Source organism: Lissotriton helveticus, chromosome 5_2, assembly GCF_964261635.1.
Source record: "Lissotriton helveticus chromosome 5_2, aLisHel1.1, whole genome shotgun sequence".
NCBI lineage: Eukaryota > Metazoa > Chordata > Amphibia > Caudata > Salamandridae > Lissotriton > Lissotriton helveticus.
The window spans coordinates 937171-963114 of record NC_136066.1 but is presented as its reverse complement, the minus strand read 5'-3'; the positions used below and the strand labels follow the sequence as shown (position 1 = coordinate 963114).

Genomic DNA, 25944 nt, shown 5'->3' with positions numbered 1-25944 from the left:
CCACGTGAGCAAACTTGCACGCGCATTCACGGCCAGGGCTTCTCCTCCCCTAATTATTCATGGCCGGCCGCAGGTCGGCCGTACTTTCAGTTTCCCGCTTCTCCTCCCCTAATCATTCATTCCCGGCCGCTCACAGCACATCAAAGGGCTTCGCCCAGCGTGCGCTCTGCATTCTCTCCCCAGCCAGCTTCCCCCAGGCCGTGTTCCCTCATCCCTCGCACCCCCTCCTCCTTCAGGCCCCCACCATTTGCTTCCATTTGCTTTTGCTTGTTTTTAAATGAGGCCCTTCCTCTTCCTCTACTTATTCTTCCCCTCCCTCAGTTTATAGCCTTAATTTCTTCTCCGTTCAATTCTTTCCCATTCCTCAAGTCTTCCGTCCCCTTTCTTGCCTTCCTTCCTATTCCAAACATTATTCCCTCTGTTCCCGCGTTTCTTTTTCTTTCTTCCGTCGTCCCCTCCCATCCATCCGTACTCCCTAGCTTGCTTGCTCTCAGCCTTACTTCCCCGACTCCCTCCTATCATCCCTCCCGCTCTGCTTCTTCCTTTCCTGCATCCACTTCTTCGCTTTCATGAATTGTTACTTCCCTCCTGTATCCTCGTCGGGCATCGGGGTGGGAGCTCCTATCAGGCAGGTGATAGGTTCACGGAGCGCGCGCCTGCATTTGAATCTTCCAGGGCCCTCATACATTCAGCTCGATAAATTATTCTGAAGAGTGGACCGTTCACTTTTAAACTTCTTGATGACAAACAGTCGAGGTGGAAAAAAACTGTTGGGGGCACACTTTAGGACTTGAGAGCTTGAGTCCTGAGGCAGTAGCTCGGTGCACTCTAGCAGGAGCCAGTCTAACCCTCCCCTTCTTCAGGAGGGGGCTGCAGGTCTCAGCGCCCCCGACCTATCCTCCCCGTGCAGGGGGTCATGTGGAGCCCCGTAGAGAGAGCCCTATGCGGGGACTGGGTGTGCCCCCAGGCGGCGCACGTCTGGGGCCTTGGAGGTAGCAGGGACCTGCAAGTTTACTATCGTGCTTTGCTTCGTTCACTTGGTTTCTCTCGACATTCATGCCTGCATTTACTACCTTTCGCTTATATCTTCTCTCCTGTAATTTCCTTCTGTCCGTTCTCGGAGCCGGTTCTTCTTTCTTTCCTCGCTCCCTTCTCCTTTCCAGGCACATGTGTCCCCTTCCTACTTCCGTCCTTGGATTTCTCTCCCTGCTTCTACTCTCCTTCCCTACCTTCGAACTACCTTCACCTACCAACATGTTTAACGTTTGGTGTTTTACCGCTCACTTCTTCCTTGCAGTGCTTTCTTGCGTCTCCCCTTACCTCGCTCCTCACTCAACCCCTTTTTTGTTACCCCTCCTTTTTCTTCTCACCCTCTCTCCTTCTTTCCTTACCTCAGTTTTCCGTCCTCCAGCCCCTCTTCTGTATTCACAAGCCCCTTCAGATCCTTTCATCGCCCCATCGTTTGTCTCCTCAGCCCTTACCTCTTTTCTCTCGCCTACCCTTTCCTTCCTCTTCCCTCCTCTCTTCTACTATCCTCTCTACCTTCCCCCTCTTCTTGCATTTTCTCTCCTCTGCTATACCCCTTCCCCTTTCTAATCCCCAATCACCTTTTTCCTCTCTCCATGTCATCCACCCTCTTCTGCTTTCTGTCCGCCTGCCCCATCTCCTCCTCTACCTTGTCTCCCTACTTTTCCTCCTCGCGCTCACCTATACCCTCCGCTCTCGAGACCCTACTCCTTTACACTCCTTTCTCATCTCCCCCTCTCCTGCTTTTTCATTTTCTGTACCCCACTATGCTCCCCATACCGCCTGTTCTGTGGGATCGAAACCCATCACCAGTCTCAACCCCCCCCCAAAACAATACACTAGTTAATGAAAAAAACTAAGAACCTACGTTTTTAGAAAAATTACAGTTTTTTATATTCAAATATTTAAAAAGTCACAAAACAAACAAGCATTGGCATTGCCAATAGGTCTCGCTTGTGGGACCTTATAAGTATTTAGTTTTGCAGCACAATATCCGATTATGCAACAAGGATATTGTGCTGCAAAACTAAATACTTATAAGGTCCCACAAGCGAGACTTATTGGCAATGCCAATGCTTGTTGCTCTAGTGTCTAAAATCTTTTAAAAATACAGTCTATTTTTATAAATTGGTGTAGGATTTCTTGAGCATCGTGCAAATTTCTTCTTCAATTGTTTTGGTTCTGTTCCCTTATGCAAACCTTGCTGCTCAGCAGCAGCAGCTGCCCAAAGGTGAGCTGAGGGTTTCACAGAGGAAACCTACTAGTCCTAAAGGGGTTGGTAAGTGTATTACATGGTGAAGTTGCATGAACACAGCCTCTAATAGACCCCATTTCCTCGCAGACAATGACAACAGTCTGGCACAGGAGTGTATTTCAGGAACTTGGGCCCTCTCCGGTGGAGAGGGGCTCCGTCGGCTTACACTCCTCCGGCCACGCCCACTTTAAACTTCTCAGACAAGAGGCAAAGGGTTGAACTCTCATCGTACTGACTCCCCCTCTTCACATGAACAGATCTTGTGGCTCAATTTCACTGTCAACAGAATTTACTCTCACACATATACCAAACAATATAAAATGTAGGGCAGTACAGTCTCTGACAGACCTAGAACACGCCTAGGCCACAGTGTTGTGTAGTTCCTAGGAATCCCCAGGGCCTGCACGTTTTGGATGTCCTAAACTGAGGGCTTGGTGTCCAAACCACTTCCGTACACCCCTACAGGATATGTCAGCTGTTAGACCAGCCAGCTCTACAGTGCCACTACCACCCCCACCCCCTCTATCTTACAGTGGTGTAGGTAGTTTCTGGCAACCACTGAACATGACAACCCGGATTCCTCAAAGACGGTGGAAAGCAGTACAGTACTTTTTGCTCAGTCACTCCTGCTTGCTTATTCTCAGAAAATACACAGGGTGGTGATTAGGACGTTTCAATAAGTATTTATTGGTCCAGCGTCAGTCTTACGTAAAACATATTTGCTGCGACAATCAGGAGACCGAAGCATACAAAAGAGGTCACAAGTACTCATGTAGTAAACAGTAGATACATTTCTACCATAGTGCGAAGAAGATGAACATATACAGTTCAGATAAATACATCTGCATAATCCTATAATGCGCCCTATGTAATTTGCCTAAATGTACCTAGCCTAGACATGTAGGTGTAGCATGTATATTGGTATACATGTTAGGGAAGAACCATCCCCCTCACCTGATGGTAGAGAATGAAGGACGCCGTCTCTGCTTCAAGGACGATACGCCGCAAGGATGTCAGACAGCTGCGTGTCGAAGATTCAGCGTGCAGGACCCTGTGTCAGCTTGGAAGGAATTCTCTTCTAATTTGCAGGGGGGGAGTGAGGGTCTCTTATACTAGAGTGGTCACTCCAGGGTTTCTTCTAGAATCGATATGTTTTGAAAACAATCATAAAGGTTTTAAAATCCGTCATAAATGTTTTTCCAAACAAATGTGACCATGCACAGCGGGCTGTTGACCAAGGATGAAAAAAAAAAAGTGGTGACCCTTATACAGAATAATCATGCTGTGGCTAAGGACATGTTTATGTATGTCAGGTACAGGGATTATGACAGAATACTAAGAGCCTGGTGTCGAAGAGACAGGAGCAAGCTACTAGGTAAAAGGTCACCTGTTCAGAACAGTTATTGTCGTGTGGATGGGACAATGTATGTAAAAAGTGGTATATGTGTCAGGACTAGCTTAAAGTTCATGGCAACAGCTCCCCTCGCTTGTTTGGATACCTAGCAGATGGATACACTGACATCAGGTGGGCTGCAGAGTTTTCAGTATCTTCGCCTAGGTAGACCTGGGTGTTTCGGTGCCGTCGGTTCCAGTCACCGAAGGGAGAGCTGTGGGGCTCTTGTAGACTGACTAGAGATTCTAGTGCTCACTGTTCGCTTCCGTTAGCCATGTTTTTCCCTTGCCATAGGCTAAAGTTGCATAAGGCTCCCTGTTCTCATTGATTAGCCCGGAAGTTCCCCTGGCCTGATGCTTTGTGTTGTCTCTCTTTTGCCCAGGGTGTTCCTTGGTTCTAGTCTCCCTTGTGGGGCTTCGTCTTGATTCCCCGAGTGTAATGGGCTCAAAACATTTGTGCTAACCCCCCGTTTCCAGCAAGTTCATGATGTACTGATTTACCTGTCTCAGACGTTGAGCTAGATAGCAGGCTCGGTCATCACGATTCTGTATAGGACAGCAAACACAGCTTCTCAGCAAAGGCAAACAATCTCAGAGGTTCAAGGTAGACTGATTTTTTTTATGTGAGCAGAACGAGCTGCATGGCCAGTATCAAATTCTCTTCCCTGTGGGCAAACACTAGCTTTACACTCATGTGAAGGGCAGGATTCCCAACCAGCCTCCCCCGCTCAAGGTTTTTTTTTTATTTCAGTAAAATTTTTATTGAAAATTATATTTACATGGTGCATTACATATACATGGGAGGTCATTTACAGAGAAAGCAGATATAGAGTGCCCTGGGGGAGGGGGTGGGGGGGGGGTTACAGGGAGTTACACAAGTCCATCATCTTGGCATTTCTGACTGTGGCTGTGCCGTTCCTGGCAGTGTGTCCCGTTAGTTCGTGTCCTCGTAACAATATTCTTAGTTCCCCCTCTGCCCCTCCTTGATGTCCTTTTAATAGTCTCTTGCATGTTTGTTGATTGCCCACTCCCCTAGTCCCAGCAGCCGAGAAAGAAGGGAAAGAGAAGAGAAGAGAGTGGAGAAGCTATCGGTAGGGGGAGTATTTTGTGGTACTGTGCGTGAGCGGTGTCTGTGGCTCAGTTGAGGCTCCTGTGGCTGCGTTGCTTGTTGCCGTTACTACGGCAGTTTGTGTGAGGACAGGTAGTTGTCCAGTGATCGCCACATTTCGCATTTCTGGTGGGAAGTCTGTGTGTGTTTGGCCGTTATGGTGTCTGCCCCCCTTAGGAATGTAACCCAGTTGAAACATGCCTTAAAAGTGGCTTTCGCTGTGTCCTTCCAGTTGTTCAGTATCGTCTTAGCTGCTGCCGTCAGCAGTAGGTCAATCAGGTCCCTGTCCGCTTTAGTTTTGATTGAGGGAGCCATGAAGCCTATGGCCAGACTGTGGAACTCAAGTTGGAGTGAGGCGCCTGTTATGTCATTTATCAGTGTGCCTATCATGTTCCAGAACTTCTTGACCTTTGTGCAGTGGAACAGGAGGTGTGCTAGATCTCCTGTTTGCTTGTTACAGTTCCAGCAGGAGTCGCTTTCTCTAATTCCTATGGAAGCTAGTCGGGCGGGGGTCCAGTAAGCTTTGTGTATCAGCCAGAATTTGGTTTGGTCTAGGGTGGTTGTTACTTTCTTCCTCGACGTGGATGTCCAGAGTTCAGTCCTCTCCCCCTCGCTAAGCTCTCTACCTATGAGAGTTTCCCAGTATGATGTGACCTTGTTGTTACGTTTTGTGGACTTGGGGCTTAGGACTTTGTACAGGTGCGCTACCTGGTGCCCTATTTTGTTTAGGTTGGTAGCGTATTGCAGGATTGAGGGTGTTTGTTTGTTAAGGCCTGCCTTGCTAATCACAACTTTGATCTATAGGAAGTTGTATAATTCGATGTTGTCCAGTTTGTGTTAATCTTTGAGTGTGTCAAACGTGGTGTGTTGACCGTTTTGATGTAGTTGGTTAACTGTGGAGATGCCATGTTTGTACCAAGAGTGTATGTCTAGTGTTCTGTCTCTGTATTTGATTCTGGGGTTGTGCCATATGGACTCAAACTGCGAGTTCCTCACACTTGTGTCTAGAAGCCTGTCTATCCTAAGGAGGGCCTTCTTTGTGTTCCTTAGTATAGGGTTATGTCTGATTGCGGGGTGTTTGCTTGCAGTGAGTAGTGCGATGGGTTCCATGCCTCCTAGTAGTTTCCTCTCTAGTGAGAGCCATGCTGGGGTGTATTCTTGTTGGGGGATCAGCCAGTGTAGTCCTTGTTTTGCTATACAAGCTGTTTGGAATATCTTAAAGTTTGTTATATTGAGGCCTCCCAGGCTCTTGGCTAGTCTGAGTTTCTGTAGGCTAAGTCTAGGCTTCTTGCCCTTCCACAGGAAGGTGTTGAGCAGTTTGTCTAGTTTTTTATGGAAGTCCGCTGTGTTGATCAATGGAAGCATATTAAGCATGTAGTTCACTATCGGTGTGAGCATCATCTTGACCGTTTCCACCCTTCCCCACCATGTGGTGAATTTGGGTGACCACCCCTCTGTCCGTTCTTTGATTTTACGTAGTATTGCTTGTTCTGATCTAGGGTGGACCTGAGGTCCTTCTCGAAGAGGATGCCTAGGTACTTGATGGATTTTTTTTGCCATGTGAGCCCTGATGTTCCTAGTACTGTCTTCATGGTATGGATATTTAACGGTTTGCACTCTGATTTTTCCCTGTTTAGTTTATATCCTGATACGTGAGCATACTGTTCTATGGTATCCATGAGGGCTTTTATTGACTCTTCCGGTTTTTCCGTTATTATTAGGACGTCGTCCGCGTAGGCGGCTAGTTTGAAAGTTTCTCCTTCTATTGGTATCCCCGTTATGTCCTTGTTTGTTCTTATCATGTTTAGCAGTGGCTCTATTGCTAGGAGAAAGAGGGCTGGTGAGCGTGGGCATCCCTGTCTCGTTCCTCGTTATAAGCATAGTAGTTCAGATGTCCCCCCGTTGACCACCCCCGCTCAAGGTTTTAATGTAATAAGTCCAGGACCTCAACCCTAGAATGAAATGTCCAAAATCTGCAAAGTTTGCACAAAAGTTCCATAATTGTGTCAATTCTGTCTTTCAGTGTCCAAAAGCAGTTCTGCTTACTGGCAGTCTGCTGAAATACTTATTCCCTTACCAGACAAAGTTTTCTTGGTGCTCGTGCAGGAGCATGTTTTCTGAATTTGCTGTTACAGCAGCTGGCACTCAGAATAGAAGTACAGCTACAGTGAGAACGGAAGTAACAGTGAACATGGAAGGGGGTGCTAGCTGGCCTGTTGGAGGGGCACATTCATCTATTGCATTCAGTTTAAACATAAATCCACATCTCTTGCCCAGCATGTCCTTTGCTGTAGGCTGCAGTTCCAGACATTCACTGTTCTTCTCTTAGTCTATGTTCCCTTGCTGTAGGCTGCAGTTCCAGACGTTCCCTGTTCTTCTCTTAGTCTATGTTCCCTTGCTGTAGGCTGCAGTTCCAGACATTCACTGTTCTTCTCTTAGTCTATGTTCCCTTGCTGTAGGCTGCAGTTCCAGACATTCACTGTTCTTCTCTTAGTCTATGTTCCCTTGCTGTAGGCTGCAGTTCCAGACATTCACTGTTCTTCTCTTAGTCTATGTTCCCTTGCTGTAGGCTGCAGTTCCAGACGTTCCCTGTTCTTCTCTTAGTCTATGTTCCCTTGCTGTGGGCTGCAGTTCCAGACATTCACTGTTCTTCTCTTAGTCTATGTTCCCTTGCTGTGGGCTGCAGTTCCAGACATTCACTGTTCTTCTCTTAGTCTATGTTCCCTTGCTGTAGGCTGCAGTTCCAGACATTCACTGTTCTTCTCTTAGTCTATGTTCCCTTGCTGTGGGCTGCAGTTCCAGACGTTCACTGTTCTTCTCTTAGTCTATGTTCCCTTGCTGTAGGCTGCAGTTCCAGATGTTCACTGTTCTTCTCTTAGTCTATGTTCCCTTGCTGTAGGCTGCAGTTCCAGACATTCACTGTTCTTCTCTTAGTCTATGTTCCCTTGCTGTAGGCTGCAGTTCAAGACATTCACTGTTCTTCTCTTAGTCTATGTTCCCTTGCTGTAGGCTGCAGTTCCAGACAGTCACTGTTCTTCTCTTAGTCTATGTTCCCTTGCTGTAGGCTGTAGTTCCAGACGTTCACTGTTCTTCTCTTAGTCTATGTTCCCTTGCTGTAGGCTGCAGTTCCAGACATTCACTGTTCTTCTCTTAGTCTACGTTCCCTTGCTGTAGGCTGCAGTTCCAGACGTTCACTGTTCTTCTCTTAGTCTACGTTCCCTTGCTGTAGGCTGCAGTTCCAGACATTCACTGTTCTTCTCTTAGTCTATGTTCCCTTGCTGTAGGCTGCAGTTCCAGACATTCACTGTTCTTCTATTAGTCTACGTTCCCTTGCTGTAGGCTGCAGTTCCAGACGTTCACTGTTCTTCTCTTAGTCTATGTTCCCTTGCTGTGGGCTGCAGTTCCAGATGTTCACTGTTCTTCTCTTAGTCTATGTTCCCTTGCTGTAGGCTGCAGTTCCAGACGTTCACTGTTCTTCTCTTAGTCTACGTTCCCTTGCTGTGGGCTGCAGTTCCAGATGTTCACTGTTCTTCTCTTAGTCTATGTTCCCTTGCTGTAGGCTGCAGTTCCAGACGTTCACTGTTCTTCTCTTAGTCTACGTTCCCTTGCTGTAGGCTGCAGTTCCAGACATTCACTGTTCTTCTATTAGTCTACGTTCCCTTGCTGTGGGCTGCAGTTCCAGACGTTCACTGTTCTTCTCTTAGTCTATGTTCCCTTGCTGTAGGCTGCAGTTCCAGACATTCACTGTTCTTCTCTTAGTCTATGTTCCCTTGCTGTGGGCTGCAGTTCCAGATGTTCACTGTTCTTCTCTTAGTCTATGTTCCCTTGCTGTGGGCTGCAGTTCCAGACATTCACTGTTCTTCTCTTAGTCTATGTTCCCTTGCTGTAGGCTGCACTTGCTGTAGGCGGCAGTTCCAGACATTCACTGTTCTTCTCTTAGTCTACGTTCCCTTGCTGTAGGCTGCAGTTCCAGGCGTTCACTGTTCTTCTCTTAGTCTACGTTCCCTTGCTGTAGGCTGCAGTTCCAGACGTTCACTGTTCTTCTCTTAGTCTATGTTCCCTTGCTGTAGGCTGTAGTTCCAGATGTTCACTGTTCTTCTCTTAGTCTACGTTCCCTTGCTGTAGGCTGTAGTTCCAGACGTTCACTGTTCTTCTCTTAGTCTATGTTCCCTTGCTGTAGGCTGCAGTTCCAGACATTCACTGTTCTTCTCTTAGTCTACGTTCCCTTGCTGTAGGCTGCAGTTCCAGGCGTTCACTGTTCTTCTCTTAGTCTATGTTCCCTTGCTGTAGGCTGCAGTTCCAGACGTTCACTGTTCTTCTCTTAGTCTATGTTCCCTTGCTGTAGGCTGCAGTTCCAGACGTTCACTGTTCTTCTCTTAGTCTATGTTCCCTTGCTGTAGGCTGCAGTTCCAGACGTTCACTGTTCTTCTCTTAGTCTATGTTCCCTTGCTGTAGGCTGCAGTTCCAGACGTTCCCTGTTCTTCTCTTAGTCTATGTTCCCTTGCTGTAGGCTGCAGTTCCAGACATTCACTGTTCTTCTATTAGTCTACGTTCCCTTGCTGTAGGCTGCAGTTCCAGACGTTCACTATTCTTCTCTTAGTCTATGTTCCCTTGCTGTGGGCTGCAGTTCCAGACGTTCACTGTTCTTCTCCTAGTCTATGTTCCCTTGCTGTAGGCTGCAGTTCCAGACATTCACTGTTCTTCTCTTAGTCTATGTTCCCTTGCTGTAGGCTGCAGTTCCAGACGTTCACTGTTCTTCTCTTAGTCTATGTTCCCTTGCTGTAGGCTGCAGTTCCAGACGTTCACTGTTCTTCTCTTAGTCTATGTTCCCTTGCTGTAGGCTGCAGTTCCAGACGTTCACTGTTCTTCTCTTAGTCTATGTTCCCTTGCTGTAGGCTGCAGTTCCAGATGTTCACTGTTCTTCTCTTAGTCTATGGTTCTTCTCTTAGTCTATGTTCCCTTGCTGTAGGCTGCAGTTCCAGATGTTCACTGTTCTTCTCTTAGTCTATGTTCCCTTGCTGTAGGCTGCAGTTCCAGACGTTCACTGTTCTTCTCTTAGTCTATGTTCCCTTGCTGTAGGCTGCAGTTCCAGACATTCACTGTTCTTCTATTAGTCTACGTTCCCTTGCTGTAGGCTGCAGTTCCAGACGTTCACTGTTCTTCTCTTAGTCTATGTTCCCTTGCTGTAGGCTGCAGTTCCAGACATTCACTGTTCTTCTCTTAGTCTATGTTCCCTTGCTGTAGGCTGCAGTTCCAGACGTTCACTGTTCTTCTCTTAGTCTATGTTCCCTTGCTGTAGGCTGCAGTTCCAGACATTCACTGTTCTTCTCTTAGTCTACGTTCCCTTGCTGTAGGCTGCAGTTCCAGACATTCACTGTTCTTCTCTTAGTCTACGTTCCCTTGCTGTAGGCTGCAGTTCCAGACATTCACTGTTCTTCTCTTAGTCTACGTTCCCTTGCTGTAGGCTGCAGTTCCAGACATTCACTGTTCTTCTCTTAGTCTATGTTCCCTTGCTGTAGGCTGCAGTTCCAGACGTTCACTGTTCTTCTCTTAGTCTACGTTCCCTTGCTGTAGGCTGCAGTTCCAGACATTCACTGTTCTTCTCTTAGTCCATGTTCCCTTGCTGTAGGCTGCAGTTCCAGACGTTCACTGTTCTTCTATTAGTCTATGTTCCCTTGCTGTAGGCTGCAGTTCCAGATGTTCACTGTTCTTCTCTTAGTCTACGTTCCCTTGCTGTAGGCTGCAGTTCCAGACATTCACTGTTCTTCTCTTAGTCTATGTTCCCTTGCTGTAGGCTGCAGTTCCAGACATTCACTGTTCTTCTCTTAGTCTACGTTCCCTTGCTGTAGGCTGTAGTTCCAGACGTTCACTGTTCTTCTCTTAGTCTACGTTCCCTTGCTGTGGGCTGCAGTTCCAGGCGTTCACTGTTCTTCTCTTAGTCTATGTTCCCTTGCTGTAGGCTGCAGTTCCAGATGTTCACTGTTCTTCTCTTAGTCTATGTTCCCTTGCTGTAGGCTGCAGTTCCAGACGTTCACTGTTCTTCTCTTAGTCTACGTTCCCTTGCTGTGGGCTGCAGTTCCAGACATTCACTGTTCTTCTCTTAGTCTACGTTCCCTTGCTGTGGGCTGCAGTTCCAGGCGTTCACTGTTCTTCTCTTAGTCTACATTCCCTTGCTGTAGGCTGCAGTTCCAGACATTCACTGTTCTTCTCTTAGTCTACGTTCCCTTGCTGTGGGCTGCAGTTCCAGATGTTCACTGTTCTTCTCTTAGTCTATGTTCCCTTGCTGTAGGCTGCAGTTCCAGACATTCACTGTTCTTCTCTTAGTCTACGTTCCCTTGCTGTAGGCTGTAGTTCCAGACGTTCACTGTTCTTCTCTTAGTCTATGTTCCCTTGCTGTAGGCTGCAGTTCCAGACATTCACTGTTCTTCTCTTAGTCTATGTTCCCTTGCTGTAGGCTGTAGTTCCAGACATTCACTGTTCTTCTCTTAGTCTATGTTCCCTTGCTGTAGGCTGCAGTTCCAGACATTCACTGTTCTTCTCTTAGTCTACGTTCCCTTGCTGTAGGCTGTAGTTCCAGACGTTCACTGTTCTTCTCTTAGTCTATGTTCCCTTGCTGTAGGCTGCAGTTCCAGACGTTCACTGTTCTTCTCTTAGTCTATGTTCCCTTGCTGTAGGCTGCAGTTCCAGATGTTCACTGTTCTTCTCTTAGTCTATGTTCCCTTGCTGTAGGCTGCAGTTCCAGACATTCACTGTTCTTCTCTTAGTCTATGTTCCCTTGCTGTAGGCTGTAGTTCCAGACATTCACTGTTCTTCTCTTAGTCTATGTTCCCTTGCTGTAGGCTGCAGTTCCAGACGTTCACTGTTCTTCTCTTAGTCTACGTTCCCTTGCTGTAGGCTGTAGTTCCAGACGTTCACTGTTCTTCTCTTAGTCTATGTTCCCTTGCTGTAGGCTGCAGTTCCAGGCGTTCACTTTTCTTCTCTTAGTCTATGTTCCCTTGCTGTAGGCTGCAATGCCAGGCGTTCACTGTTCTTCTCTTAGTCTATGTTCTTTCAGTGCTTCGTGTTCTCTGTCCTAGGCCCAGGGTGTTCTCATCCTGTAGATACCAGTTGCTACTGCACCCTGCGTGTAGTCCTTAGCGTCTGTTTGCTGTAGGTTGTAGTTGTCACTGTGGGCTCTTCTTTTTGTTGGGTCTTCCCTTTGCTCTTTGTTGCACGTTTACCACAGTTTTCTTCTTTCTTCCGCAGGATGGAGGCCGATGGGAAGATGTACGTGAAATACCAAGTGATCGGTAAGAACAGTGTGGCTGTCCCCACACACTTCTTCAAAGTTGTCCTCTTGGAAAAACCCAGTGGGGAAATCGAGCTCCGTCCCTACGTGATGCCCAACAGCCGTGTGGATGAAAAGATCCCACTGGAACGATTCCTGGTGCCAATCGAGAGCATCGAACGAGCCTCCGGTCTGCTCTTTGTTCCCAATATCATGAAAAGGACTAACAGCTTGAAGGCCATCTCGGCCGGTGCCCGCTGAGGAGAGACAGCCGTGTGAGCAGGACGAGGGACACTGCGAGAAGAACAAAGGGACACTGTGAACAGGACAAAGGACACTGAGCAGGGGAAAGGACACTGTGAGAAGAACATAGGAACACTGTGAGTAGGGCAAGGAACATTGTGAGCAAGGACACATATCATCTACAGTACATGCACTGAATGAGCAGGGCAGGCCCTTCTATGCCTAATCAGCAATAAGCATTTACTCCTTGTGTAAATGTAAATGTAAATGTATTGCGACTTATATAGCGCACGTATCACCCGAAGGTATCAAGGCGCTTGCTTAGGGAACCCGTCCTGGTATTCCCCTGTGAGATACCCCGGCAGGGTATCCACAAGGTGAAAGCCAGGCATCCCGCCACGAGGGGCCGTAGTGGAGATTAAGCAAGCTATTGCCCAGAGTCGCAGAGTGTGACCCCGTGAGTCGAGTAGGCACCGGAGCGAGAATTGTCGAGTCCGTGGAATTTTGAGCCCGAGACCCGACGGGGAATCGAACCCTGGTCCACGGCTGATCTCAGCTTCCGGGTCTGCCGCCTCCAACCACTGAGCCACGCTTCTTGTGCAGATGTGATAATGAAGAATGTAATCACAGAAATTAAACGGATTTAAATCTGTTATTCCAAAGTTAAAGCAAACCATTACTCAGCTGCTGCCACTTTGTAGCTGGTGCCAACATTTGAGCGTCCTTTCATGGTACCTCTTGCAGACATTTCACCCACCACCACCTTGGACCTTGGGAAGAAACCGCAATAATAAATTATTGTTCTATGCTGTTTTAAAATAACGATGTGCATAGTTTACTGCTGTAGCCTAAAGGAATGTACAGGCTCTATTGTGCAAATTCATCAATTTTCTTCATAAGAGCCACATGGAGACCTTGTGTCTGCCTCCAGCTCTACACAGCCAATGAACTTAAACATTCTGGAGGAATCTACATGCCCCTGAAGAAGCCAGCTGCAAAAGCATGTGTAGGTTTCTAAAGTGCGCTGTCCTAAAATGTGCAATAAAGGTCTGTGAGATATAAATATATTCACTGAAAAAAACAAACGTTACAAGGATGTTACAGTTAGGAAATAGAATTTAAAAAGCCTTAGAAATTCACTGGAAGAAAATGTTACAGAGACATTATAGACTTACGCCCCTGCAATGCACTGCTTATGACCTCACATATTACATCACTCATGACATTGTCAGAGACATCACTCATGACATCAATGATGACATCATCTAGCAATTGTGAACGTTTTCTACAAATGAGTGTTAAACATATATACTAAGGTAAGTGGCTGTGGGAGTTCCTATATGGATGAGTGGAGGTGTATACGTGGTGTATACAAGAGTGAGTGGGTAAGTGGAAGTAAGTGAATGGCTCTCTGAGTATCTCTATGGGTTAGTTAGTTGGTGTGTAAGTGGCAATAATGATGAATCAGTGGCTGTATGGGGAGGGTGCGGGTGTATCAGTGGCTGTAAATGGTGAATGAGAGAGCACATGAGGGGCTGAATGGGTAACAGCAGGTACAAAAATGTCTGTATGGGTGAATGACAGTACATAAGCGACTATGGATGCATGAATGGGCTTGTAAGTGGGTGTATGGGTGAGTGAGTAGTTGTATGGGCGAGTGAAAGGGTGTGTGAGTGGCTTTATTGCTGAGTATGAGGGAGGTTGTATGGTAGGGTATGCACTTGTCTCTGACTACAGATGAGTGAGTGGATGTGTTACTATATCCATGAGCAAGTGAGTGGATGATTGAGGAACTTTATGGGTGAGTGAATGGGTATATGAGTGACTGTATGGGTGACTGAGTAGGTAAACGAGTATTTGTATAGGTGACTGATTGAGTATGAGAATCGCTATATGGGTGTGTAAGTGTCTATGACTGGATTGGTCAGTGAGTAGGTGCATATGGGTTAGGGGTTGCGTTAGTGGCTGTATGGGTGAGTGGCTCTTTGAATCTTCGAGTAGGTATTTGAGTGTGAATGATGTTATCATTGATGTCATTTGAGACGTCTTAAGTGATGACTGACCATGTCATGAATGATGTAATATGTGAGGTCAAAAGCAGTACATTGCGGGGGGGGGGAGGGGGGGTAAGTTATAGGTAGCTTATCTAACTATAACGGCTGAATTTCTCTGGTCTTGTACGAGTCAAATATCGGCCTAATTATAATGTCCCTGTAACCTTTGTTTTTTTCAGTAAATTTCTAAGATTTTTCAAATTCTGAAAACCTTTTAACAGTCCCGCTGTGTGAGATTTACTGGAGGTAACAGGTGGGTTTGTTGGCCCCCATGGACTCTCTGGAGCCAAGGGGACTTCATCCCCCAATCAGCAGTGCGCCAGGAGGCATGTTTGCAGAGTGCTGGAAAAGGGACCATAGCCTCTGAAGTCCTCTCAGCAATCATGCAGTTTAGGATTTACTGGAGGTAGCAGGAGGGCTTGTTGGCCCCCAAGAACCTTCAGCATCCAAGGGGACTTTATCCCTCAACCAACATAGCGTCAGGAGGCATGTTTGCAGAGTGCTGAAGAAAGGGGGTGAGGCCTCTGGCGACTTGCTGTAGGAAGCTGGCTCTGTATATACTATACCAAAGTGAGGTATAGTGTGCACGGATTCCAGTGGAACCCTAAAGGTAGCAGAGGTAAAGTCAGATATGACCTTACTCTCCAAAGTGGTCACTTGATCGAGCAGTAAGGCAGTACCAGAGGGCAGTGCAAAGCATTTGTTGTACACACTCAGTCAGCAAAATATTTCACACACTCAAAGACTGAACTCCAGGCCAATTGTTTGTGTATAAAAAAAATTCTTTTAGTCATTTTATTTCCTAGAACCAAGCAAGCCTGGCACAGGTATGTGATAAATACTTTGCAGTAAATATGCAGTTTGGAATGCAGTTGTAAATATACTTTGAAATTGTTACCGTTTGAATGATTGATAATGCAACACTGTGGAAGGCTATACATACACTTTGTATCGATTTTGCAGTAAAAATTACAGGTAAGTTACTTTTATGTTACTTTTATGATTACTTTTTAGATTACTTTTTCTACTCAGTGTGATATGCCTAGATATCACACTAGGACATTTCCTAGAGCAAAGGTAAGTAAAGTCAGTTTTGCACAATTGTTATTTTTCAGGTTTCCATACAAATCAACTTCACATTTAAAAAAAATTTCAGAGAAAAACAGTCAACATGTTCCTATGGAGAGAAATGACGTTAACGGTTACCAGGTAAGTAATCAATCTTTGGAGTCGAGTTCTGAGGTTAGAACAAGGGTTCCCCCAGGGTCAAGGATGCACTCTCGTTATACCCTCAGTGGCACTAGGGCGGCAGCCGGGTGCAGAGTGCTGAGGCCTCCGGTTGGTGGCTGCTGGCAAGCCACTTGGTTGTGGGAGCAAAGCTCCTAGACTTTAGCTCATGGCAAATGGGGAAACAAAGTAGTACCAAAGGTGCATCTTCAGCGGCACTAGGGCGGGTGGGTGCAGGGTGCTGTTTCGATGTTGGGAGCCCTGTTGGTTTCAATGGGGAACCTCCGGTTCGCAAAGGCACAGCAGGCTTGGGGACAAAGGTCTTCTGGGTGCGGCCATCACTTCGAGAGGTAAGTTAGAAAGTTAAGGGTTAGTTAGGCACTGTTGGTTTGGGCACACAAGGGGCGTCTGGTGCAGTGGTGCCTTTTGGAGTCGGATCTTCTAACCAGCTCCTGGTCGCTGTTTGGGGACCTTCCTGATTTTGGCTGCAGGTGTCGGCTGGAGCCTTGAGGCAGGTGAGGGCTTTCGGATCTCGGGTCATTATCACTGGGGTGACCTCCTCGTGGTGTTTGGCCACTAGAGCTCGGGCTGTGGTCGGCTGGTGCAGAGTGGAGCGGATCCGCGGTGTCTGGCCGGAGCCAGAGGTTGCAGATGAACAAATCCAGTGTTTACTGGAGACAAAGTCTTTTTAGTTGAAGGCAGGCAGGTCCTCTGGGGTTTTTGAGGTTGCTGGCTGCAGGACACACCGGAATTTCGCAGGAGCATGTTCGAGGGGGAGAAAGGCTGGAAGGACTCGGGCCAAGTCAGTGGGCGTCTTCCTCTTGTTAGCTGCTGCACGGCTGTTCTGTCCTTCTTGTAGTTTCTTGTCTGAGGAAGCAAGGTTCAGGGGTGCCTCTAAATACTAGATTTAGGGGTGTTACAGGTAGGTCAAAGGCTGGGACCAATGGGTCCCTTCCATGGAGTGAGTACACCCCCTATTATGTAACCTTCCAGTGGGAGGAAGGGCATGTGCTTATCCCTGCTTGGCAGAGACCCCCCATCTGCAAGATGGCGGGGACTGGGAGTTGTGCTTCACCTCGCCTCCTCTACCTGAGGGGTGGAGTTGGCAGAGGTGGGCACACCTCTTCCACACTTGTTTTTCCCGCCAGTTGTCCTGCCCATAATGGGGGTCAGAACCAGTGGGGACCAGTTGCTGAAAGCAGCAAGTGGCCTGGGGAAGCTCACAAAGGCGACAAGCCTTTGAAGCTCCCCTTTCATGAATCCTGCCCATCCTGAGGGAGGAGGCTTGACACCTCGTCCCAGGATGTGCATTGTTTCAGGCCCCCGAGAGCAGCAGGCTCTCAACCCAGGGGTCCAGAAACATGTCTGAAACTATGCTTTCAGCTTCCCCCACCAAAGAGAATGGGAGTGACCCCACACCCAAGAGAAGGGGTACCACAGGTCAAAAAGCAAAAGTTCTCTTAGGGACAATAGTATATTTACAGATACCAAAGGTAATCACTATTCCCTACCATTCAACAAAACATCCCATTCAAACTCCTACGATTTTCGGTCTCATCACCAGTCAGCAATTATATGAAACAAACCAGGACCCTACTAGTCAATTGTGACGTACAATATTCAAAGGAGAACATTTATTCTAATAAATATATGAATTCTATTAAAAACATTATTTGATCAAAGGAGTAATTTAAAAAAAACATGGACAAATTGACCCACTGCACAATTGGTAAAACCACAATATAATAAACAAAATATTGTTTCCCCCCTGGGAGGTGGCAGTCCACTGGGTGTGGGGGTGCTGCTTGGGCGCCCTCCGCATAATTTAAATACACTGCCCCGTGAATTGGCCACCCGGGGGCTTCCTATAAAAGACACGCTGCAGCCCACACGTCTTTTTTCCCCCCAGTTTTGCCGCTGGTACACTCGCGAATTCGCACGAAAATTGAATTACAAAGAAAATCTTTTAACCCCCACCACCATATCTGGGGGGGGTCCGGGAATTCTTACCCTGCCCCCTTTTCTATAATTTTTACATTTTTTGTGGGACTCAGCTTTAAGCCGAGTCCCAAGATAGTTGCCAACACTTGGCAGCCATTCAAATTTCAGCACAGGGACTGTGACTCCTCGAGTCCATGTAAGGTTCCATATCCCCAGATATCTATTTTTTTTTAAAATGTAAATATCTCTGAAACTACTGTACAGATTTACATCAAATCACAAAAATCATGCTTTCTGGCCCAACATCTAGCTTTCTGCCAATTATTTTGCAGTTCCGTACAGCGGTTCGGGCTGTAGTTCAAAATCCCTATGGGAAAATGGATGGGGAAAACGTGTTTTGGGACCCCCCCTTTTTTTCCTCGGGCCCCAGTTGACACTCCTGCATGAACATCAATCAATCAATCAATCAATCAGAGTACTTGTAGAGCGCGCTACTTACCCGTGAGGGTCTCAAGGCGCTGAGGGGAGGGGGTGCTGCTACTGCGCGAAGAGCCAGGTCTTAAGGAGTCTTCTGAAGGCGAGTAGGTCTTGGGTCTGCCGTATGTGGGTAGGGAGGGTGTTCCAGGTCTTGGCGGTGAGGTAGGAGACGGATCTGCTGCTGGAAGTCGTTCGTTGGATGCGGGGGACAGCGGTGAGGGCTAGGCTGGCGGAGTGGAGCTGGCGGGTGGGGGTGTGAGACGGAGTCTGCTGTTAAGGTAGGCTGGTCCGGCGTTGTGGAGTGCTTTCTGTGCGTGGGTGAGGAGCTTGAAGGTGATCCTCTTGTCGACGGGGAGCCAGTGTAGGTCTCTCAGGTGAAGGGTGATGTGGATGCGGCGGGGGACGTTGACGATCAGTCAAGCGGAGGCGTTTTGGATGCGTTGTAGTCGTCGTAGGTGTTTGGCTGAGATTCCCGCGTAGAGTGCGTTGCCGTAGTCCAGTCTGCTGCTGACGAGGGCCTGTGTCACTGTTCTTGTTTCGGTCGGGATCCACTTGTAGATCCTGCGGAGCATGCGGAGGGTGTTGTAGCAGGAGGAGGAGACATCGCGGATCTGCTTAGCCATGGAGAGGGAGGAGTCGAGGATGAATCCTAGGTTGCGTGCATGGTCGGTGGGTGTTAGTGCTGTTCCCAGTGTGGTCGGCCACCAGGAGTCATCCCAGGCTGAGGGGGTGGGTCCGAGGATGAGTACCTTCATCTTGTCCAAGTTCAGCTTCAGACGGCTTCTCCTCATCCAGTCGGCGATGGCCTTCATTCCCTCGTGGAGGTTGGTTTTGGCGGTGTGAGGGTCCTTGGTGAGGGAGAGGATGAGCTAGGAGACGTCGGCGTAGGAGATGATGTTGAGGTTGTGATGGCGGGCCACTTGTGCGAGGGGGGCCATTTGGATGTTGAACAGCGTCGGGCTGAGGGATGAGCCCTGGGGGACGCTGCAGATGATGCCGGTGGCTTCGGATTGGAAGGGTGGGAGGCGGACATTCTGAGTTCTGCCGGTGAGGAAGGACGTGTTCCAGTCAAGGGCCTTCTCTTGGAATCTGGCTTCTAGGAGGCGTGTCTTTAGAGTGCGATGGCAGACCGTGTCGAAGGCGGCCGACATGTCCAGGAGGATGAGGGCTGATGTTTCACCGTTGTCTAGTTGGCACCTGATGTCTTCTGTGGCGGCGATGAGGGTTGTCTCGGTGCTGCGGTTTCGTCTGAATCCGGACTGGGATGGGTCCAAGATGTTGTTGTCTTACAGGTGGCGGACCAGTTGCCTGTTGACAATTTTCTCGATGACCTTTGCCGGGAGCAGGGAGATGGGCCTGAAGTTCCTGAGGTCCTTGGGGTCCGCTTTGGGCTTCTTGAGGAGGGCGTTGATTTCGGCGTGCTTCCAGCTTTCCGGGAATGTCGCTGTTTCGAAGGAGATGTTGATGACCTTCCATAGTTTGGGTGCGATGTCTGCGTCTGCTTTGTTGAATACGTGGTGTGGGCACGGGTCTGACGGAGATCCTGAGTGGATGGAGTTCATGACCTTGCGTGTCTCCTCGTCATTGACGTTGGACCAGGAGGTCAGGCGGATGGCGCTGGTGGTGTTCGCAGGGGAGGTGGGGTCTGGCGTAGTCGGGGCGGTTGTGGTGTTGAATCTGTCTTGGATGTCAGCGATCTTGCAGTGGAAGAAGATGGCTAGTGAGTCGCACAGTTCTTGTGAGGGCGGGATGTCGTAGGCGTTGGCGCCGGGGTTGGAGAGTTCCTTTACGATGCTGAAGAGCTCTTTGCTGTTGTGTGCGTTGTTGTCCAAGCGGTCTTTGAAGGAGGATCTCTTGGCTAATCTGATGAGGTGGTGATGTCTGCGGGTGGGGTCCTTGTGGGCTGCGTGGTTGTCCGGTGTGCGTCCGTGGAGTCATATTTTCTACAGTTTCCGGCATGCGCGTCTGGAGGTCTAGAGCTCGTCGGTGAACCAGGTGGCTCTCTTGCTGACGTGGTTGTTGGAGGGTTTCTTGAGCGGGGCGAGGGTGTTGGCGCAGTTGTCGATCCACTGTTGAGGTTGCGGGCTGCGGCGTCTGGGGTGGTGGGGTCGGTCGGTGGGTGGGTTCTGGGCGAGGGTGGTGATCAGCCGGTCTTCGGTGACTTTGCTCCAGCAGCGGCGAGGCAGCTTTTGGGTGCGGTGGTTGGTTTCTTGAAGGTGAAATTAATGCAGCGGTGGTCGGTCCAGTGGTTTTCGGTGGTGTGGTCGAAGGTGACGTGGGTGCCCGTGGAGAAGACTGTGTCCAGCGTGTCGCCGGCGGCGTGGGTGGGTACGGTGATGAGTTGTTTGAGGCCGAGGTTGACGAGGTTGTCGATCAGGGTGGCGGAGTTGGCATCGTTGTTGTTCTCGAGGTGGAAGTTCAGGTCCCCAAGGAGCATGTAGTCCATGGAAGCGAGTGCGTGGATGCTTTTTCGGTGAAAAAGCAGACTGCGCATTAGAACATTTCAAGGAGAGCACAGCCAAAGCATGTTCCTTGGGTCTCTTAGCGCCCACAAGTTAATTCCACTAGCAATATCCGCCTCTCTATGGCCACTGTAGACGTTTTCCAGTTCGCACATGCTAGACTCCTCCTCCAGACCAGTAGGACATTTAACTTTTTCGTGGCCGAGGCTGCAGTTCTCAGAGACAACACTCAGGACAGCAGGCACAATGTGTAGCTCAGTCCCCACCCCACCAGCACCAAAACCACATTAGTGTGACCTTGCTGGCACTCAGCCACCCTGTTGGAGGCAGGATCCGGTATTTCCTCCAGGGGGGTAAGCCTTCATTTTAGACAAGTGGATCCTCCAATTTATCCATCAGGGCTATGCACTCCCATTACTTTCCACTCCACCGCACCTTCCACCACCATGAAGGTGGCTGACAGAGGACCACCGGTCTGTCTGCAGCAGGAAGTGCAGGTTCTTTTGGCCAAAGGGGCAGTACAGAGGGTTCTGGCCCCTGAAGTGGGAACTGGGTGTTACCTCTGCTACTTCCTTGTGCCAAAGGCCTTCATCCCATTTTAGAAAATTCTAGATGCTCACACTTGCTCAATTGCTGCTTTGGACCCCAGAGACTGGGTAGTGGCATGGGACCTTCAGGGCATATTTTCATATGCCCGTCCTGTAGGCCCATTGATGTTATCTGTGATTTACGGTAAGCCTGTAGCATTTTCAGTTCACAGTGCTTCCCGTTAGGCTCACAAATGCAACTCGGGATGGCAGTGGTTGCAGCACACCTTCAGAGGTCGGGTCCCCTACCTCGACAACTGGATGCTAAAGGCAGACTCACCTCAGGCAGTTTTCAACTATCTCCAGACGATGGCGAATGTCCTAATATCATTGAGGTTCAGGATCAATGTGCCTAAGTCACACCGAACTCCTTGGCAGATGCTCCTTATCCTGGATACGGTACAATTTCAAGCCTTTCTGCCGGGACGTTGACTCCAAGACATTCAGGCTATGATCCTGAGGTTTCAGCCTTGGTCCTGGATCTCAGTGAGGTCGACTTTGAGGCTGCTGGGATTGATGGCCTCCTGCATCCTGCTGGTCCAGCACGCCAAGTGGCATATGCGGGCTCTGAAGCAGGATCAGAAGTCCCAGTGCGCCCAACATCAAGGGGACCTCTCCCACCATGTTCAGATTTCAGAGGAGACTGCAAAGGAACTGTAGTGACAGGCTCCTCTCGTTACTCCACACAGAGCCGACGGTCACAGATGTATCATTACTGTGTTGGGGGGGGGGTCATCGTGGAGGGGTGGCATTCAGAGGCCTATCTGGCGGTGAATCAACTCCAAATTCATTTGTTGAATTGGATGGTGATTTGATTTGTGTAGAAGGCCTTTGTTCCGTCAGACTGGAACAAGTGGGGTGGGGTCTTGAACCCTGTGTCAGGAGGCTCGGCACCTCTGGAAGTGGCTGGACTGCCAGGGAATTTCTGTGGTGTCAACCACCTGGAGGCATCTTTAAACCCCACTGCAGACAAATTCAGTAGAAGACGCTTAGCGTCTGCTAGTTGGCAGTTGCACCGAAAGGTGGTGCAGAGTGTCTTCCAACAACAGGGAGAACCCTGGCTTGATCTTTTTAGGACTGTGGAGAGCGCAAAGTGCCAGGACTTTGCACGTTGGAGTTTCCAAGGCAGCTGTCTCTAGGAGATGCCTACCATCTAGAGAGGAGCTTGCGAATCCTGTACACCTTCTGGCCACTGCCTTAAAGTTCTTAAGATCAGTAACGACCGGGTCCAAGTCCTTCAAGTGGCGCCGAATCGTATCAAGAGCATTTGGTACCCAGAACTCCTGGGCATGAGCAGCTGTCCTCCGGTCAGGCTTCCACCTCGGGAGGATCTTCTGTCACAGCAGCAGGGTAGGGGGCTGCACCCAGGCCTGCATAATCTGCATCTCAAGGCTTGGAGTTTGAGTGGAGTCTTTCAACCTCCTTCAACATTTTTCCTGAGGTCATTAATTTCACCTTGACAGCGAGGCGTCTCTCCACCAAATCAGTGTACGCCAGTCATTGGGACAAACTTGTGGATTGGAGCAGCACCCGACAAACTGACCCATTACAAGCAAGGCTGTCTGAAGTTTAGTTCTCGCTCTAGCCCGGCAAGCATCAGCTTTGGGTCCAGATCAGCTTTAGTTATTTAAAGCAATCTTGGGTTGAGTTTTTTGAAAGGTGTGCAACATTTGTTTACACGAAAACACTATGTGATGCCTAAGTAGGAATGGAACTTAGACACCCCTTTTTTGATAATCTGCCCTTTTGAGCCACTGCACAGTCTCACTTTGAGACTTCTAACATTGAAGACAGTCTTTCTCATAGCATGTGAGCAAGCAGCAGGCATGCATCCACCATCTTTCGATGGAATGTTCTCTACGTAAAGATCTGCGATGTACTGGCAAAGATCGATACCAAAGGGGATGATGGACAGAGCGTTTGAGCAAATCAAACACTCATCCCCAGTCAACTGATCTGGGTTTAATCCATCACCATTCTTTAGCTCACTCCACCACCCCAGTTCAGTCATGGCCATATGCAAATCAGTCTGGCCCTGTGCCTCATGGGTACAGTCCAGCCCGAACTGCCAAGGCATGTCTTCCCTGGACCGGAAACAAGCATCCTGGGACCCGTTTCCAATTCATAATCCTCATCAGCCAGGCTATCTTGAATCCAGTTGTAGAGTGAGCATGGGACCCACGTCTGGGCATACCCTGCCAACTTAGGGCGAACAAAGTGATACCAAAGGGGATGATGGACGGAGCGTTTGAGCAAATCAAACACTCACCCCCAGTCAACTGATCTGGGTTTAATCCATCACCATTCTTTAGCTCACTCCACCACCCTAGTTCAGACATGGCCATATGCAAATCAGTCTGGCCCTGTGCCTCATGGGAACAGTCCAGCCCGAACTGCCAAGGCATGTCCTCCTTGGTCCGGAAACAAGCATCCTGGGACCGGTTTCGGATTCATAATCCTCATCAGCCAGGCTATCTTGAATCCAGTGGTAGAGTGAGCAAGGGACCCACGTCTGGGCATACCCTGCCAAATTAGGGCGAACAAAGCGATACCAAAGGGGATGATGGACAGAGTGTTGAACATTGCAAACACTCACCCCCAGTCAACTGATCAGGGTTTAATCCATCACCGTTCTTTAGCCCACTCCGCCACCCCAGTTCAGACATGGCCATATGCAAATCAGTCTGACCCTGTGCCTCATGGGAACGGTCCAGCCCGAACTGCCAAGCCATGCCTTCCCTGGACCGGGATCAAGCTTCCTGGATTAAACCCAGATCTGTGACTTAGCAGCGTAGCAAGTGCGCGTGGTGGGCCTACAGCCTTCTCTGAGTGTGTCCAAGCACTTCTGTTGCAAACCATGGTAACCAATCCCTAGGACTTCAGGAGCCAAATTGCTAGATTGAGCTATCTGGAGTTCTGACCTGGCTATGGTCTTGAGTGAGAAGGGCCGGCATGTTCGGGAGCTTCTCACCAGATAATGAACATCTCAATTAGGGCTGAGAAGCACTGTTGTGTGGCCCACGTTGGAGCCACCAGGTGGAGGGATGTTTGCCTCAACTTCCTGACTATGTACGGAATGAGTGGGAGAGAAGGAAAAGCCCAGGCAAGGATCTCCAACCAGCTCATCCACAGAGCATTGCCCGTAGACTGGCGGGGGTGGAAAATCTATGGCGAAGTCTTGGCTTTTTTTGTTTTCTCTGTGGTCAACAGGTCTATCTCCACGGTGCCCCAACTACGAAAGGAAGGGAGCAGGACTTGTGGGTGGAGTTCACACTCATGGATTTGTTGCTGCATCCCCCCTGAGCACGTCTACAAGGTTGTTGTCCCCCTCCCAGAAGGTACTGTGCCAGGAGGTGAACCCGACGATGGATTGCCCAATGCCAAATCTGTTGCACTAAGTCTGGCAGGCGAGGTGAGTGTGTGCCTCCTTGTTTCTGAAGATCGAACATGGTGATCATGATGTCTGTACGCACCAGAACTACCTTGCCTTGAGCCTACAGGAGAAAAGCTTTGAGTGCTAGATCAATGGCTATCAGTTCCAGGTGGCTGATGTGGAAACCCCTAATTTGAAGTGGCCACAGACCTTGGACCGTCATGTCATTGAGGTTTTGCTGTTCCAGCTCTGCAGAGAGCGCTGGGTGCTGGCCCTTGCCAGCATTAGCTCCTCCACCTGACTCTCTGCTTGAGAGGCGCTCCTAGGGCGGACGCATACGAAGCCTGGCGTGGGGCACTATGGCGATGCATGAGGCCGTCATTCCTAGCAAGCGCATAACAGTGGGTACTGGAAGCTGACGGATGGCCGAAAAAGAAGCAGAAGCTGTTGGAACGCCTGCAGTGTTAGAGGGCAGGGGGAGGCTTTGGCCAAGATGGAGTTGAGGACTGCCCTAGAAAGGACTAGACTTGAGTGTCTCTAGGTGGGATTTTTGGCATTATGGCTGGGTTGAAGGGAGACCGCAGCCTGGGTGTGAGCCAGGTATTCTTGTCTGAGTCCACTCTTGATCAGCCAGTCGTCTTGGTAGAGGACGTCCTGAATTCCGCTGATCCTTAGGTGAGCGGCTAATACTGCTAAGTACTTGGTGAAGACCCTCAGTGACTCAGAAGGGGAGCACTTTGAATTAGCCGTGCTGAACACTTACCATGAAGTGGAGGTAATGCCGATGAGCTGGATCAAACGAGATGGGGAAGTAGGCCTCCTTCAGGTGAGGGTGGCCAGGAAGTTGCCTCGCTGCAGCAGAAGGATGACAACCTGTAGTGTGACCACATGGAGGTGTTTCTGATAGGATATGTTTGTTGATAGGGTGGAGGATGAGGATGGGTCTGAGTGACTCGTCCTTCTTGGGAATGAGGAAGTACAGAGAGTGAATGCGTTTGTCGTGATGACGATGAGGCAATGGCTTAATGGCTCCTTTGGACAGAAGTGCCAAAACATCATCAATTAGCAGTGTAAAGTGTTCCGAGCTGAAGGTGTGGGTGCGAGGGGGAATGTTTGGGAATGTTTGGTGGGGTGGCTAGAGGTCTGGGCAGTAGCCATGCTTGGTGTGGACAAGATCCACCGGTCCGTGGTAATCTCCACTCAGTGTGGAAAACATCCCTGAAGTCTTCCCCAACAGGTGTGATTGGGGGATGCAGGGCAAGTCAATTCTGGTGGCCGAGGCTCCATTACTGGGGGTGCCCCACCTTTAGAGCTGTCCACCCTCCCCCAAAGGATCCTTGCGTGAAACCCATACCACCCGGCTGGTGATAGCCCTGTTGCTGCCTCTGGCAGGACTGGGTGGATTCTAGGGAAGTGGCTTTTAAGCTCCCTGGACTGTTGCACCTGAAAGGAGCTATTGCCAGAAGGGACCTGCAAGGCACCCATGGACTTGGCGGTCTCCGTGTCTTTCTTGATTTTCTCAAGCATCGTGT

General features: G+C 49.1%; 1 protein-coding gene across 1 annotated transcript in view; it reads left to right on the top strand.

Annotated features, from left to right (window-relative positions):
- Positions 1 to 13354, top strand: part of ENDOG (endonuclease G) — a 39713-nt gene extending 26359 nt beyond the window's left edge. The window contains exons 3-4 of the mRNA XM_078646570.1: positions 12027 to 12548; positions 12895 to 13354. Coding sequence (XP_078502696.1) covers positions 12027 to 12309 — 283 coding nt within the window. The 3' untranslated portion in view covers positions 12310 to 12548; positions 12895 to 13354. The remainder of the gene's footprint in view (positions 1 to 12026; positions 12549 to 12894) is intronic.
- The last annotated feature ends 12590 nt before the right edge of the window (positions 13355 to 25944 follow it).